This window comes from Cricetulus griseus, chromosome 6 (assembly GCF_003668045.3).
Source record: "Cricetulus griseus strain 17A/GY chromosome 6, alternate assembly CriGri-PICRH-1.0, whole genome shotgun sequence".
NCBI lineage: Eukaryota > Metazoa > Chordata > Mammalia > Rodentia > Cricetidae > Cricetulus > Cricetulus griseus.
Window position 1 is genome coordinate 32,635,161 of NC_048599.1, and position 18,395 is coordinate 32,653,555.

Genomic DNA, 18,395 nt, shown 5'->3' on the forward strand with positions numbered 1-18,395 from the left:
CTGGGAATTGAACCCTGTGTCCTTTGAAAGAATAGTCAGTACTCTTTACCACTGAGCCATCTCTCCAGCCCCAGTTAGTTTGTTTTTTTGAGATAGGGTATCATTAAATGTTTTTGGCTAGTCTGGAACTGTTGATCGGGCTGGCATTGAACTCATAGAAATCCACCCACTTATGCCTTTTATTGCTGGGATTAAAGACATGTACCATCAGGCTCAGTGTTATTTTTTTCTAATGGTATTGCTTATATGATAATGCACCAAAATGCATTTTTTTGTTTACCAAAATATACTTTTAACCATTTTGTCCTCTGTGATGGTGGTCATGTGACCCTTTGCTTTTAGCTGCTCTGGAGAACATTAATAAAAGGCTGCACAATAGTCAGGTAAAGGACACAGAGTTTACTAAAACCAGAAGTTGGATATCTCCCAAAGAACAAGTGTCTTCCAACCTCCTGCCCTGCTTTCTGAGCCCTAGAAATTTCCTTGATGATGTATACCTGCCTATCCCTCAGCTGTGACCATCAAGTATATATAGTCTAATTTTGTCAGGCTGTATCAGTGACCAGTGATTAGAGAATGCTATACTATAGCCAAGTCCCTCCTACTGCTGTCATTTGCTGGCAACAGCTCATTGCAGCCCTCATTTACTGAGGTCTAAATTGAGGAGTTAATAACTGCTCTTTTGCATTTGCATCAACCTCATTAATCCAGGCTATTGTACAAACTGCAGTGCTGTGGATTTGAGGCTTATGGGGTGATGATTGAGAGATTGGTAAGCCAGTGTCTTTGAGGTCCTATTTGTGCATGTTGTAAGTCACTTCTTTCTGTGACCCTCAACAGTTTTTATTATAAGGAATTGTAAATGGTTTTGCCATCTTCCTGTCAGTTTCTTAGTGGGCTATGACCTGCCTATTGAAGGAAGTTCACATAAAGACAACAGTAACCTCATGACCCATGAGCAGTTAAGCATGGAGTTGTATTAGTCGGTTTTATGTTTTGTTCATGTGACTGAGCACTAAGGCTAAGGAAATTAATTGGGTCAAGTGATAGAAGGTACACTCTCTCTTGGTGGTGCTGACATCACAGTAGTGTACACATTCTTGTGAAAATCACTAATTTGCCACACCCCAAAACTATTTTGAATACATGTTTGTCTGGGTTTAGATGTCACATTATAGTATCTGGATGCCTTCCCACCAAAGAAATAATACATTACCTCATTAAACTACTACATCCCTCTAATGTCAAAGAGCAAATCAAGGATGTGGGTTTTCCCCACCTCTATTCCAAAGTGTTCTATTAGTTACTTTCCACTGTTACCAAATATGTAAATGAGGGAGAATTTATTTTGGCTCACAGTTCAAAGAAATCCAGACCTGCTGGCAGGAGCAGCATGGTCTGTGCTTGAACAGGAAGCTCATTTTATCCTTCCCCACCTTTTCTTCAGTTGGGGAAACAATCTTCTCTCTCTGGAAATGCCTCACTGACACTCCTGGAGGCATACATCAGTAATGTTCTGTTGTCTCTTAATCCAATCAAGGTGTTAGCTAAAATTAACGCCCCCAACCCCTGCAGTCTTGTAATTGCTTAGGATGGGTAACTAAGAAAATACACACACATATATGATGCATACATATACATTATTCTATATATATGCATAGAATACATGTTATTAGATCTAATAAGTTACTTTTGTAAGTTTAAGAGTTACAAGGTTAATATATAAGAACTACTGTATTATATTTCTAAATATCAGTGATGGAAAATTTGAAAATGAAATTAAATAAAATTATAATTCCATTTATAGTGGTCTTAAAAGATGAAAATTCAGAGATAAACTTATCCAAGCAAATATAATTTATCAACATAACAAACTAAGCATGCTGCTATCGAAAATTAAAACCTAAATAAACATATGGAAAATATCTCATTTCTAGCTCTGAAGATAATATCAATAATATTCTCAAAACTGACCTACAGATTAAATACAATCCTTATTATCCCATTGCCCTCTTTTGCATAAGTATAAAAGCTGATCCTAACATTTACATTGAATTGCAGGGAGTTCTGAATAGACAAAATAGTATTTTTAAAAGAACCATAGGAACTCATAGTTTCTGATTTCAAAACTTATTAAAATAGTATAGTATTAGTAAGTGGTTACACCTATAGAGCAATAAAATAGAATTGAGAGTATGGAAAAAAACATATATATCTATGGTTGACTAGTTTTTGATGTAGGTGCAAGAATAATACAGAGAGGAAGAAGTAATTTCTTCTCATGATGCTGGTACAGCTGGACATCTTTATAGGAAGGGATAAAATTAGATGCTGGATAGATGATTCATTGGGTAAGAGTACTTGCTGTACAAGCATGAGGGCCTGAGTTCAGATTCCAGCACCATGTAAAAGCTAGGCAGTGACACTCTTGGTTTATAACACCAGTGCTATTGGAGACAGAGACAGGAGGATCACTGGGGCTTGCATGCAGCCTGTGAGAAAGACCTTGTCTCATAACAATAAAACATAGGGTGATAGAGTAGGTCACCCAAAATCTTCTCTAGTCTCTATGCGTGTACATGGACACACATACTTATGCACATACATGTGATACAGCATACATATACAATGAAATTAGCCTCCATCTCAGCCTCACACCATATGCAAAATTTGGCTTATCAATGGTCTAAAAATGATGTGTCAGAGCTAAAACTATAATATTTTTAGAGGAAAGTAAAACAGGAAATAGTGACTATCTTGGAAGTAACACTAAAGGCTTAAGAATGACAATCAACAAAAGACAAAGAGAAAATATAGGTTGTTCTTTACCAAAATTAAAATCTACCATGCATCAGAGGACATATCACATAAGTGAAAAGATGACTCATAAAATAGTTAAAATATTTTTTGCAAATCTCATGCCAAGTAAAGGTCTCCTGGCCAAAATGTAGGAAGAAGCACTACAATTCAATAGCAAATCAATGGCCCAAACATAAAAGAATGGAGGACTTAAATAGATACGTCTTTCTAGTTCCACTGTTGACAAGCACCAAGGTAGAAACAACTTACATGCCCACCAACTAATAAAATAATAAGCATGGCAGGTGTGGGTTTCATACTTGAAATTCTAGCCCTCAGAAGCTGAGGCAGGGGATTACTGGAACCTTGGCTACATAAGACCCAGTCTCAAAAATAAAAGAGAAAATGAAGACTACTAACACAATGGAATATTATTTAGTTATTTTTATAAACAGCCTTTATAGACTTGTTAGCCTATACTTATAATCCGAGCAATTCTGAGATGGAGGCAGAGGAGTATCAGGAGTTTAAGACCAGCCTCAACCACATAGTAAATTTGAGGTCAGCCTGGGCTACATGGACATTATCTCCAACAAAAGCAAATGAAAAATAAAACAGGATAAACCTTGAAACCATGTTAAGTGGCAGAAGCCAGATATAAATTCTACACTCTAATCTTCCTTATTCTGAAATGTCCAGAGCTAGCAAATCCACAGAGACAGACGGCAGATTAGTGGTTGCCAGGTACTTGGATAGAGGGAAAGCAGGGAGTGGCTGCTAATGGACATTGGGTTTCATTTGGGAGTGATGAAAATGTTCTCAAGTTAGATAGTGGTGATGTTTGCCCAATTCTGGGACTATACTAAAAGCTATTTTGTACACATTATAGGATGGATTTTATTACATATGAAGTATTTAATAAAGTTGTTCTAAATAGCAAAAAGAAGCAGCATTTGCGACAGGGCTGATGACTTTCCAACTCTACTATAAGATAAAATTATGTACAGTGTTTCAAACCCACCAGTCTTGTTTTTCCAAGGCCAGCAGAGCTTTCCTTGGCAGTTGAGGATTAGTTGTAAAAGCAGGTATAAACAGGCTTTGAGATACTTCCTTTGAACTTGCAGGCTGCCTTTTGCCCCCTGCCCACCTATTACCATGAGACTGGCAAAGAAGTTCTCTGCCTTCAGAAGTGTCTTACACACACACCACTTCCCATCTGCTGTGCATGTCACTGTCCTGGAAACTCTATGTCACAACAGTCCTCAGGTCACAGAGCTCAAGGAGTGTTTGAGTCCCAGCCACTGAGCCCAATTACTCTATTCTGCCCTGTTTCTCTGGGCTTTAGTGACATAGTCACACTCACAGAAGTCACATTTTGAAAATCTGCTGTTTTTCTCCAAATAAACTGCATCCCACTTGGCCATTTACACAGAGAACGTGTGGCATATACCACGCATCATTTGGCTCAGATCTAGAGAGTAATTTGCAGTTTCAAAGTGGTGCCATGTTCTGCTATGCCTTGGCAAGGCATTGTGTCAGGAGGAGGGTGCACATAATAACCAAGGTTTTATTTTTGTCACCAGAGACCAGATAGCAGCTTATGGTTTCTAGAAGGATGTTGTTGTATGCAAAGCCGAAGAGAAGCCAGGTCTAGAATTCGAAGGTTCCTGATCTGTTAGGATAGTTACATCCGGTAACAGCTGATATTTGCAAATGTGTCCTGAAGGTATTAAAGGGTTGTGTTTGTAGCTGTTGTTAATTTAAATTATAGCCACACTTAAAGTGAAAAGTATTTCTGTATTATTTCCAAGTATGGAATGAGTTGTATCCTTTTAATTAACCAGGTTTCTGGGATACACAAATCCCAATGGTTACCATGTTACCAAATAAGAGGTTCCTGTGGTCTATACTAGAAAAAAAAGATAGGCACCCTGGAAAGTAGCAATGAAATCATTTTAATGTGTAGCATTTCTTAAAAGGAAAAGCCAAATGAGGAGCTAAATGATTTTGCACACACAGATTTTATTTCTTAATGACTGCTTAGCCTCACAGAGGACCTCAGTGACTTTAGGTGGGATAACCAGATCTGTTTGCTCTGGAGAAGCAGGCAGAAGTCCTCCAAGGAAAGGCAGGGAGACAGATGGCTGGCTATTGTGTTACAGCCATTATCTGCTAGGTCATGAGCAAATATTAAGTGAAAAATATACATGTGATTGGTGTGAAAGCATAGCCGCCACATCGCCAATACAGGAAGGATGGCGACTTCTACACTTTTGTGTTTCAAAGAATGCTATGCCGATGTGTTAGCTATACAGGGTTAATCCGTTTTAAACTGTAGTAAAGTGAACATTTGCCCCCATTTTTGACACTACTGTGCAATATTTTGAATTGAAATGGCCAGTAATGGCCCTTTTTTTATTTTCCATAACAACACAAGCACGAAATTATAGCTGTGCAATTATGTAAACAATGGAAATGCTTCCAGAAGGAATCCTTCCTTTTAAATTTTCATTTTGTGTAATTGTTGGAAGGTTTCGAGCTGTAATAAACAAAATTATTTTACACATTTATCATTCTAAAGGTCAATTATATGAGAACTAAAGAAGCAGCCCTGTGCAGAATGAGTAAGCCAATTTGTGCTGCTGTCACCATATGCTTTCCTTATCACTCATAGTTTTTCCAGTTACTGTGTACATAGCGTTCAATTAAAGCGATTCATTTGAGGGGCTGGATGTAGTTTGTGTTTATAGAACTGTGCTTTGGAGGAGAGGAAACAACACGCCTCTATTTGAATTACCTGATTTTTTGCAAGATCAGTGATAAGAGACAGATGTTCTCACCAGTCGCTTTCTCATAAGCCTGAACCTTGTGATAAGCTGCAAAGCCACAATTATCATCTTACAGTTTAGCTTTTGAAAGCACTCAACATGGAGCACACACTAAAACAGGAGAAAATGCCACTGTGGGTCCTGCTCACTGTGTGGCAACAGTTCAAAGAGTGGTTTCTTTCCAGCAAAAACAAAGTTTGTCTTCTCCGTCCTAGTCAACTTAAAAGAATAAACCTGAATCCTGTTCCAGACTCCATTTGCCACTAAGCCTGTTGTTTAGTTTAATTTCCTGTTTAGTCTGTTTAGAATGTATAGAAAAAAGCCAGTTCTTGCTACCAGACTCACTTGTTTCAGGTAGGATCTAGAATTCCTCAAAAGGATAAACATTAAAGAACCCAAAGATACCGATTTTGCTTCCATTTTTTATCCTAAAGTTATATACAAGATCTCTAATTGCTTGTTAAAGAGGTTATTTTAGGGAACTGGTTGCTGGAGCTTTTTAATTTAATATGATCAAAGAGACTTGTCTATGTTATCTCTGGAATGTTTTGAAATACCCTTCCTCTACAGGTCATTAAACATTCATTCAACAAATTATATGGACTAAACCTAAGAAGTCAGTTCTATGAAGTACAAATTCTTCCTTTTTGAAAAACACTGTTTGCTGGCAACACTGTTCACATCTGCATCCTAGTGCCTACTGCTCATTAAGGAGGTGTCCTTCCCATCTTAGGGAAGAGAGAAATATGCTGTTCCAGGGGTGGCCCATAGTCTCTAACTCAGGCCTTGTGGCCTCAGTTCTAGGGTTCTTCATAGAGAGAGTTTGAACACAGGAAAATTTCCCAGCAGTGGTTATAGTGGAAGCACCCTTGAGAGTAGGGATCTCTCAGTGAGAATAACAGCCCCTTTCCCAACACAATCTGTTCTTATGACATTCTCAGGCCAGGTGGAGGTGGGTCCTGTGGCATTGCAAACCACTGTTTTAAAGGAACGGTGCCTGTCTCAAACTAAGAGTTTCTGGCAGCTAGTGATATTTTAGTAAGAAATTCAGCATCATTTGCTTGTTTATTATATTGGTTTTAAGGAATATATTCTGTTTCTGACAAAGGGTGTTTTCCAGTATAATTTTTAAGTTTTGAAAAAGTGAGTCAGTTTGAAAACACGTACTAGACTAGTCATGTTTTAGAGGGAGGGTACTACAAAGACCTGAGAGCTGCTCCTTGAGTGATGGGTGTATGGTAACTGCCATTTTGTCTTGTTCATATATAAAGCCCTGTAGGCCGAGAATAAACTATCAGAATCAAGAAGACTTTGTTTTGTATTTCCAGAGATTGATCCTAATACCTTGAGGTGGAGAAGTGGGGTGAAAGAATGATTTCTCTAGTAGGAGTGAATGGAGCTCACCGTGCATGGCCCTCTGTTGGGAACATGGATGGCAGATGCTCTCCTGAGTACCATGTGGCTATTCCTAATTTTAAAGTGTTATCTCAAAGATAGACCCTTTGGACTGCTCCATTTCAGTGTAGATAAGCAAAGTAAGCCAGCATGTGGCAGTAATTTGGCTGACTGGTCATATGGCCCCCTCTTTAACCCCCACATTAACCCTGCCCCAGTGCTGTCTTTGGTGACTACAGCAGAGACACACTTTCCCTCCAGGCTCTGCCTTACGTGGGTGGCAAGTAGGGTAGGCTTGCCATCTGTTATTGTCCCTCTCTTTCCCATCTCTTTGCCCATAGAAGCAGGTTCAGTTGAAGTCACTGGCCCAGATCCAGGGACTGGGTGAGCCCTCTGACTTTATCTCAACTACATGTGTATCTGCTGTCTTTAGCACCAGTGACAATTTTGTAGTTTCTTCTGAATGTAGTTTTTTTTTCTAGGTCTTTATGCATATGTACCAGTGAAGCAAGTTTTACAAATTACCGTTTCAGATTGCTAAATGATTCAGTTCCTAATTCCTAAAAACCTATTCCTGAAAACCATCTTTAAACCAAAATTCTAAATTCCAGTGGTAAAAATGGCTCATTTGAGTTTAGTGTGCTAAAGATTTAAAAAACCCATAGGCTTCAGGGTTTTAGCTCCTCGTCTCAACAGATGGAATTAACGCAAACATAACAAAGCTAACATCATGGCTGTTTGCATTATTAATCTTCAGATGCATGGCATTCTGCTACCTTGCTAGCCAGGTTTGCACGAATCCTTTCATTGCAGCATATGTCAACAGAAATGTGCTTCCATCTGCTGCTGGATAGCTTGATGCCTGATATTCTGAGACAAGGCCCCAGCACAATGCATACCTCTGTGAGTAATTACAGGTGTGTGGTGAGGAGCCCAGGGCATTAATCAGAGGCTTAATTATGAAAAAGGTAGATCTTTTGTTCCACTACTGGAGCCTAAGTCTACCACACACTTTCTAACTAGCAGCATCCATCTGCTCAGCCCAGAGAATGTTTGTCTTGGCTGATAGGCACCCTAAAGTGTATCGCAGGACATGATTAAAGCAGGCTTAAATATTAACTGGGGAAAAACCTTGGTTCTGGTTTTTCTTCCATTCCTTCCTTTTATATATCTATCTATCTATCTATCATCTATTTATCTATCTGTCTGTCTATCTATCTATCTGTCTATCCACCTGCCTCATCTTTCATCTGTAAATCATGTTTATCTGTTCATTTTTTATGTAAAAAAAAGTCCACTGAAATGGCAAAACTTTTAAGTTTTAAGCTAAACTGCTTATCATATGTGAACACTAACTATTCTATGATCATTTGAAGCATAGACATAGTGTTATTTATATAAATTAAATGAATCTGCTATAAGAAAAGTGTCTTGGGAAAATGTTTTGTGAGCACATGTAAGTTGTGTTTAAGAAGACAAATTGTGAAATGAGGTGAATCTTACAAAAGGCTTAATATAACTTTGGAAATTAGCATGTTGCTATGCTTTGCTCTAATTTAATAGTTAAGCCAGGACTATTTTGAAGGGCTTATTCAGATGGCCACACTGACAGCTAAGGTTCTTAAGTTTTGCTATTTACTTGTTATTGATACTATCAGTTGCACAATGGTAAATCACATAACTAAAGTACTTCAGTGTGGTAGGTTTGATTTATGTGCCTAGCCAGAATCTGTGTAAAAGAAGATTGTAGTTTTCATTCTAATCCCACTTATATATGCACACACTCACACAGATGGCTTCAGAGGGGGGCCTGGCCATGATGGTGTGAACACTGTCCTGTGGTGGATCTGAGCCGGCACAGGCGGGAATGAGGGACTGGGGGTTGGGGGCCAGCCAGCCCTCCACAGGAGTCCATTATAGCTACAGGATGGAGAGCTGGCTGGGAGATGCTCCTGATGCTGAGCTCTGGCAAATGGCTGTTGTTGGCTTTGTGTTTGCACCTCCTATGCACATCAGATCTGTGGCAACTGCCTGACCTCAGTGCCTCGTGCATATAAGAGCATTATTTTAGCACTGACCACACTGCCATTTCTTAGTGCCTGAAACTTCCATCCCTTTGCCTATAAGATCCTCTAATAATGTGCTTTAGCTTCTGGGGATTGAAACTAAAGACAGAGCCCAGTTCTTATTTTATGGGTGTTGGTAGATTTTACTTATATGTCTATCTCAGGAGTCCTGTAGCTTGTCCAAGGAGCCCATTGTCAGGTGGGATACAGGACAGATTAGCAAGCCTCAATGCCACAGGATGGCATTGGATAAGTCATCTTAGAGTTTGTTGTCTCCATTCCCCTTAACAAGAGATACATACAGCAACCATTGGAGTTAGGCACCCCCTGCACTCTTTGGCTTAAAGAACTATCATTGTAGCCAAGCAGTGGTGTCACATGCCTTTAAGCCCAGCACTCGGAGGCAGAAGAACTTTGTGAGTTTGAGGCCAGCCTGGTCTACAGAGTGAGACTTAGGACAGGCTCCAAAGTTACACAGAGAAACCCCGTCTGGGGGGGAGGGTGGAGGAGAGAACTATCATTGTGCTGTGTTATCTTATGGTGGTCATGCATGATGTACACAAAGAAACCACTTGGGAATTTTGTTCTTAAAATTACAGTTATGTTTCCTTATTTTTCTTTCCAGGATGTCTTAAATACTATCATAAGAAACTGTTCACCCCGTTTTTTCTCCCTGGGTTTGCCTGGTTTCTCTATGCTGGTGGGGGACTTTATCACTGCTGCTGCCAGGGTCCTCAGTGCAGACATGTTGTTGGTGAGTATGACAATGTTCAGTATCCCAGCTCCTGGGAGACTTCACAATTGCTAACAAGGCTCAGATTTCTCCACTCTAACAGGTGTTGACTCATTAGTGCAATGTGAAACTGGGCTCTCAGAGTAGATACCCTGGCAGCTGATCTGTGAAATTGTAGGATAAGATGACATACTGGTACTGGAGAGGCGTTTCATCAAAAGGCCAAAGTGTGAGAAATCATATCCCCACTAATATGTCAACACATTTACAGGAAAACAGGGCCTGTCTTACAGACCCTTATTAGTATTCGCCAGTAAATGGCATTATGGACATAAATGCCATAAAGAGAGAATTCAAGTGTATGTTCAAAGTAATGTGTTGTTGTTTTGTTAAATTTAGTTTGGTTACTGTGAGTCTCATAGAAAGAAATAGAAGTCTGTAGTCCTTGGGATCAAATTCAGGGCCTCTTGTATGTTAAATTTACATTCTACTACTGAGATACACTCTAGCCTTTAAAATATTAGAGCACTAACTTTTTATTAGTAATGAGTATATATTATTATTATTAATGTGTGGGAAAACTCTGGATTGTACTCATTCTTCTAATAAATTAGAAGCAAGTGGGCCACAGAGGAAGTTATTCCCACCCTCTTTACCTGCACTCTTCAGTCGGTGTCTCAGGACTGTGAGACAGCACTTCCACTTAGGTGTAAAGTGCCTTTCCCGCTTGTGCTTTATGTACAAACTACTAATCTAGTGAGTCACCACCCCTCAACCTCTGTAAAGACTATGAGTATTCTGTATTTGCCAGTGTGAGTATTTGTCAGTGTGAGTAGTTGCAATGCTGAATTTTGTCTGATACATGGTTAATCTTTCACTTTCCATTGGGTGATTTAGTACTTATAAAACTGATAATTTGTAATAGTATTTTTATGCCTTAATGTCTTCTTATAAGGCTAAATTAGAAAATAAAGAGAAAGGAAGAGATAAGAACAAAAGGGAAAACTGAGAAAAGGGAAAAATAGAGGAAGGAAAATGTTGAATTTTTTTTTAAAGATGTGGCAACTTTTTTTGCTGTGTTATTACTGGACTGGGGGAAATCATCCCCAAAGAACCTTCTTATTGAGGGTTAACCCTACAAGTCAGCACTGTAACAAAATTACAAGACAGGCAAAAGAATCGTACTTATTTAGAATTTTATTACCTGCTAAGAGCTTTTCTGTAGAACATACTACAGCACCACACATGGTAAACTCCCTGTGGACATGGATCTTTTGCCTAGATGAGCTATTTAAAGTAACCTTCCAAACATACATTGGTCAATGGGCATATAAAAAAATGCTCAGCATTTTTAACCAGAAATGCAAAGTAAAACCACAAGATAATAATTTCCATTGTTAAGAGTTGCTGTCATCACAAAGGAAAATAAGTGCTGTTGAAAATATGGAGGAAAGGGAATCCTTGTATACTCTTGGGAATGTAAATCAGTACAGCCGTTGTTGAAAATAGAATGACCTTGAAAGATTAATGTAGGAAGATTTTTACATAAGGACTGCTGGCTCCCAAATAACCACAAAGAGACTCCTTATTAATTATGAAAGCTCAACTGATAGCTTAGATTTGTTTTTAGCTAGCTCTTATATCTTAACCCATTCCCATTAATGCATGTGCTGCCCTGAAGCTCAATTTACCTCATCTATGTGCTTTCTATGCTGCTTTTTCTGCATCTGGCTCTTAACCCTCAAACTCTGCCTTTCTTCTTCCAGTATTCTCTCTGCCCTCCGCCCCCCCCCCATCCTGCCTAGCTACTTGCCATTTAGCTTTTTTGTTAAACTAATCACGGTGACATATATTCACATAGTGTAAAGGAATATTCCACAGATTAATAAAGCCATTAAGTGATCCGATAATTCTACTGAGATGTATGGCCAAAGGAAGTAGAATCTGCATATGGAAAGGTGAGCTGCCTTTCATGCTCACTGCAGCATTCTCCCCAGTTAGCAAGTTAGAGTAACAACTTCCAGTGTGAGAAATCTCGTCTCTTCGGCAACATGAGTGATCCCAGAGGCCACTTTGCCCGGGGAAATAAGCCAGACATGGCCCTGCATCATCTCTGTGATAGGTGAACTCTTAAAAACCAAACAAACAGAAACAAGAGTAGTCTGGTGTTTGCTAAGGGCTGGGGAGTAAATAGGGTGATGTTGGTCAGTGTAGAAAGTTTTGGTAAGTTTTTGAAACCTTTTGTGCAAAATGGTGATCATAGTTAAAAATATTGTATGGTAAACTTGAAATGAGTGTTCCTCCATGGAAAAGGATGGCTGAGATGATAGATGGGTTAATTAAGCTTAATTGTAGCTTTCATTTTACAGTGTGTATGCTTTTAACTATATACATAGACTTCCATATGTTGTACCCCTTAGATTAGTATTTCACAACCTTCCTAATGCCGTGACCCTTTCAATACGGTTCCTCATGTTGTGTTGACACCAATCATAAAATTAATGTGTTGCTGCTTCATAACTGTAATTTTGCTACTGTTACAAATTATAATGTAAATATCTGGTATGCACCTCCCCCCCAAAAAAGGTCATAACCCACAGGTTGAGAACCACTGCCTTAAATGTAATTTTATATGTTATACCTCAGTGGTGAAGAAAAAATAGCTTTCCCAAATGGTGTTTTAAACAGAGAGAATAGGAACATAACAGTTATATAAGGGAGATAATGATTCTTTGAATTGCTTTCCAGTGAGGTTTAAAGCTGTGCACCTGGTGAGAGGTACTTGGATGGAACACACCTGCTCAGCCAGAGTTTTTTGGTATCATAGTTAATCAGGAATGTGAGGTATCCCTGCTTGCCCAGGCAACTAAAGAGAGAAAGAAGTGTGTGTACAGGAACGAATCACCAAAGAAATCTGGAAGCTTCCTCAAGCAGTCATATTTAACAGCCAAAGCTAGAACCAATCCAAATACCCACTGGCAACAGAACAAAAACCATGATGTGCACATACCATGGAGTACTGTATAGAAGCTCACAGCAGGGAGCCCTGGGTCCAGATCGCCCTTTGGTTGAGTATGGATCTGTGAGTGCAGAGGACAAAATCTACAGCCAGTACCCCAAAGTTAGGTGGTAAGGAAATGGGCAGTTCCAGCAAGGGAGACTGTCAGTCTCTTTGGAAAGTGTCCCAGAAGCTGTGTGATAAAAATGCTCTTACTGCAAGGGAGCTGTGAGAAGTATCAGATGCCTCTGAGGTCAGATAAGATTGAGATGAGGTATCCACTGGGTGTGTACCTTGGAGGTCATCAGCCAAAGTACTCACCATGCCTGACTTTAGCAAACTTTAAGTAGTCACTGCAAACCTTCGTATTTAAAAACTAAAAGCATGCATAGTGACTTTCTCCCTGATGTCATGGCTCCATTCCTAGTTGGCATCACTCTCCTCCCATCTCTCTTTGGATGACGACCTCCAATGCCCCTCCTTGTGAATGCCCTTGCTTTTTACTTGAAAAATAATGTTAAGGTTGCTCTCATTCTCCCTGCTCTGTCTAGATCACAAACTCTGAAATGATTTTAAACAGCCATGACAGAGCCATTTGCCTTTCTAATTCTGAATTGGTCTGTAGACCGGTTTTCATAACACTTGTTTACATCAAATGTTGAGATGTTTTCCATTCCCTGGAAATTTGCTTTTTCATTTAGACAAACTTCTCTTGTCTAAACATCCACCAGGAAAATAACCATAAGTAGTTTAGTGCTTCATATCTAGAAGGAAAAATAGATTCCCTCTCAAAACCAGAACAAAGAGTAAAATATGTTCTTCAAGCTTGCAGCTTATGTAAAGAAACTTGGTGTTTCCCTCCTCGTGTGCAGGTGCCCCGTTCAGAAGCTCTCACAATCCTTGGATCCCTTGTCTGTTTCCCAAATACCTACCGCAAGATTCCTCTGTTGCAGTCAGTGCCAGAAATGAGTGAGGTCATCACAGGAACCGAAGATGTCAAGGTACATAACTGAATATTGAGTTTAGCATCTATGGCTGGAGTTACATCACTGTGTCTTCCATTCTGTGCACTGATCTGCTTTCCCCTGACATTTGCTGTATCTCTTGAAAGCTTCAGAGTTGTTTTCAGAAGTGAGTTGTATAAACTGTGAATGTATCACGTTCACAGCATATTGCAGTTAGACCTGATAGCTCTGTTCCTCTGGTGTTTTTTTTTTTTTATTTCTGTTTATTGTTCCTAGGGATCATAATTATGTAATGAATCATCATTTGTAATAATTCTGTTAGCTTAGTTATGCTGCATTAGTGTAGCAAATGAATTTATAAGAAATAATTCCAATAAGCTAAGTATTCAATCCCATTGCTGGCCTGATTAAATGCTACTAATAACCTGAAATTCCAAATTATTTCTTGGGGAATAAAAGTAAGCATTTTTTTTTCTGTCCTCAGTTGACATTTGAAGCAAACAGAAAGTCCCAGCACCAGTCAGTCAATCTGTAACTCTGATTATAATCTATAATTCAATGTGCAATGTGTAATCCAATCAAAATAAAATGGAGATTTTCCTATCTGGAAGTCTCCCTCAGCTGCTTTGCTTGATTTCCACTGGATCCCTAGAAATGCTGTGCTGCAGGTTGGCTCAGTTACCCAGGGAGGCACTTGCTGAGGTGAGCCAAGTTCTTTCTGAAGGAAGGGATGCCCATCTCCCTGGCCTTTCGCTAGCTGCAGGGTGCCTGTGACATGGTCAGCACATGCGGGAAACCAACAATGACATCAAATTTTCATTTACTGAATTTTGTGTTTTTAGCATTACCTCATAAATATTTTACTGAAGAATGCTACCGAGGAACCAAATGAATGTGCAAGGTAAATGATGAACAAGAGGTAAACTATGATAGAATTTTAAGATGCACATTTATGTATAAACAGTTAATGTTTAAAAACAAATCCTTTCCATTTCTCCTACCCGCAGTGAAATGTATAATAAGCATTAAGTCAGAAAGATGCTCTGCTTAGTTACTTAATGATGTCACTATTACTAGAGAGAAGAATAAGATGCAGAGTAAGATGGAGAACACTGTCCTACATAATGCAAGGAAAATGCAAGATTAGAAATAAATGATGTCTTCAGAAAATGGAGGGATGAAGCAACAGTTCATAAAAGCTGTATGTTTCAGGCAGAGACCCTGAACTGATCTGGTAATGTGTAGAAACATTTGGGTGTTTCTGCCAAGCATCTAAGACTCCTACAGTCTGTGACCAAGATAGGAGAATTTCTAGGTCAGCTGTGTGGTATGAAATCCCTCCCTCTCCTCTCAAGGTGTAGGCCAAAGCTGGGAATGCTGAGAGCATCCATCTCTCACTCAATTTCCAACCTTATAAGGCCTTTTCAGCCTCTGACTGTTTTTTGTCAATTAGCACATTTCCTGGCCCTTAGGCACATGGGGAAGACAGAAGCCCCTAACTTTACTGTCTTGTGAACTCTCCGTGATTTTAAAGTTTATTAGCTTTTGTATTTTTTGAACTTCCATTATCTTCAGTAGATGGATTAGTCCAGTTTTCATAGTCAGCCATTTTCAGAACCTACGTGTGAATTATCAATTTGCTAACATTGAACTAAACTTGGGTATGAGATACCCTCATCTTGTTTTATAGATTCTGGTTTAGGTAGTATTTTGTTCAGGAAGTTACATTACATCCAAAGTCTGTAATTTTCCATTCCCAACATGCCCTCACCCTGTTTGGATGTTAGGCAAGGGGATCACAAAACAAGTAACGAGTTCTTTCTTCTCCACACTCAGAATGTCTTTTGCAGCAGTAGGATTATTATCCTTATGCATTAGTAGATCTCACTAGCATAAGTGTCCAAGAATTTGTTCATTTCATCTTTGCTGTTAAATATCCGAATTTCTCTGGTTGTAAGGCTTGTCTTGTTAGATTTGTCGTCTTTGCTTACTTCTCTATATTTGTTTTTATTTTCAGCTTTGGGCTCTTATACTCTTCTACTTGTGATGTTATTCTTTTATTACTTTTCAAAGATGCATACTTGGTGTATTTTTAACTTTTCTCCTTTAACATTTAAGACTACATGCTTTTAGGGGCTACCTTTTCCAAACCTTGTAAATTTTAATATGCAGTATTTTTAAATTCCATTTTTTTCTAATTTGCATTATGATTCCTTCATGGGATCATGAGGATTTTTTATTAATTTCCAAATATATGGTTATTTCTGTCTTTAAAATTTTTTTAACTTATCTATTTTTTTAATTTTATATGAATGAATGTTTTGCCTAGAACTAGTGTTATGCATGAATGTGAGCACCATGTGGGTGCTGGAAACTGAATGCCGGTCCTTTGCAATAGCAACAGGTGCTCTTAACCACTGTCCCTTCTCCACCACACCCTCTATTTCTATCTTTTTTTTTTTTTGTCTCAAGTGATTACAGTGTAGACCAAAATGTGTGTATGATGACTGTATTTAAAGTTGTTAGTATTTTCTTTAGGACCCCATGTGTAGTCAGTTTTAGCAGATGTCCCATATATTCTTGAATGTGCATAGGGACTGGAGAGATAGCTCAGTGGTTAAGAGCACTTGCTGTTGTTACAGAGGACTTGGATTTGGATCCCAGTACCCACATAGGAGCTCACAATCATCTGTAACTCCAGTCCCGGGTGACCCAGTGACATTCACTAGCCTCCTTTGGCACTACAAATATACATGCAGCCAAAATACCCATAAATATAAAATAAAAAGGGAAAATACTATATTCAAAGGAGGAAGAAGAAAATGCACACATTGTTCTTTAATTGTGAGGTATACTGTTCTAGATGTAACCTGACAGTGTTTCACATACTCTGCATTCCTTCTGGAGTTTGTTTTGTTTTTATTAATTTGATCATTTGCTGAAAGGTATGTTAAAAGCTTTCCACTGTTAAACCTTAATCTGTTTCCTGGAATTTCTGTCAAACACTATGATGTTATTAGTTGCATAGGCATTTGGAATTGTCCTTTCTCTGTAGTGAGTCAAATGTGTTTATGTGTATATGGTCTTTTTATTTCTATGGATGGTTTGTTTTATTTTAGAAACCACTTTTCCTGCTCCTGATTTCATACTATATAATAATTTTTATCTTTTCAAAATAGCTTTTCTGTATTGTTTTTACAATGCCTTTCCAAAAGCTGTATCTGGATTTTATGATTGTATAAGTTTGTGTGATGTTTGTCTTTTAATGGAGACTTTAGTTCATTTGTATTTGTTATTACCAATGATCTTTTGGGTGTATTTTTTCATCTTATTTAATATTTTACTTGTAATTGGAACTCCTAAGCAGTTCTCTTGTTTACTACCTTTTTTCCTCTTTATCTATGCTTTTTTTTTTAATTGGCTTGATTTCCATTTAGTTCTCATAAAGGTTGTTCTAGATTTTACTATGATTTTTAAGTCAGTCTGTACCCACTTCTAAACAATGCCTGTCCTCTGCTACAGAGTCTACTTTCCTCTGGCCACTGCTCCTTTCCTGATCCCTGTGCTAGTGTTCCTTCTCTGCCTAACTTCTGCATCTTAAAGTGACCCAGGGACTGGGTCTGAGCCTAGCATTTCCCATGACTTCCTGCATGTCTCACAAATTCCAGTCAGTATATAAATGCTTGTTGATCATTTCCAGTTTATTTACCTGCCCTTTTAATGAATTTCTTGCATAGCCAGGCTTAGATACTGAATTACATACTTAATACTTCAAGTCGGCTGTCTTAACATGCAAATGTGACACAGCCATAACTGAATCTTCTAGTGCCTTCTGACATCGCCTACCCTATTAAGCCTGATGTCCTTCAGATGTCATGGAAATATTTACTCAGGCTTTCAACTCAAAGTCTTTCGGGATATATATGATTTTTTTTAAATCTTCTGGTGCCTATCAAATAATCTTTGTAATTCCTTTCCCCTATTTTTTTTATTTATGGAAAGTCACATTTCTTTGAAGAATAGCTTATATAGCTTGATGTTTAGAAGAAATAATGTAAAAATGTGTTTATTTTGAAAGTTACTTTAAAATCAAATATAGTGTTTATCTTATATTTGAAGTATATACTGTATACTTTGTAAGGGAATTTTCAATAATCTAAGATCCATGCCTTTTGTTCCTCCTCAAAATTAACAGTAAAATGTAATAACAGTTTAGAATCAATTAAAATGGGTGACATGGATTGTGGTAGTTAACAGGAAATCTGCCACTTGTTTCATGAAATATTTAAGTACTAACTAGCATTGGTGATTCTGTTTATCCTGAAAACTGGCCCACTGGAAGTTCTACCTTTTCTCTCAAGGAAAATATTCTGTTAGTATGTCTATAATTGTTGCTTCTTTGACTAAATAGATTTATTTTGTCATTTTAAAATATATTGAATTTCATGAGTGTTTTCCTCCCTTTGCTTCTCTTTTGAAAGATGCATCGCCATTTGCTCCCTCGGGGTTTGGATCTGTGAAGAGCTTACACAGTGTGCCAGCCATCCTCAGGTGAAGGATGCCATCAATGTGATAGGTGTAACTCTGAAGGTATTCCCATTTCTTAATGCT

General features: G+C 38.4%; 1 protein-coding gene across 5 annotated transcripts in view; it reads left to right on the top strand.

Annotated features, from left to right (window-relative positions):
* The window catches only part of Ralgapa2 (Ral GTPase activating protein catalytic subunit alpha 2), a 281,098-nt gene that overhangs the window by 147,341 nt on the left and 115,362 nt on the right, over positions 1–18,395 (top strand). For all 5 annotated transcript variants that reach the window (XM_035446794.1, XM_027421594.2, XM_035446793.1 and 2 more), the window contains 4 exons: positions 9,714–9,842; positions 13,692–13,820; positions 14,627–14,685; positions 18,266–18,374. In XM_035446794.1, the coding sequence (XP_035302685.1) occupies positions 9,714–9,842; positions 13,692–13,820; positions 14,627–14,685; positions 18,266–18,374 (426 nt within the window). The remainder of the gene's footprint in view (positions 1–9,713; positions 9,843–13,691; positions 13,821–14,626; positions 14,686–18,265; positions 18,375–18,395) is intronic.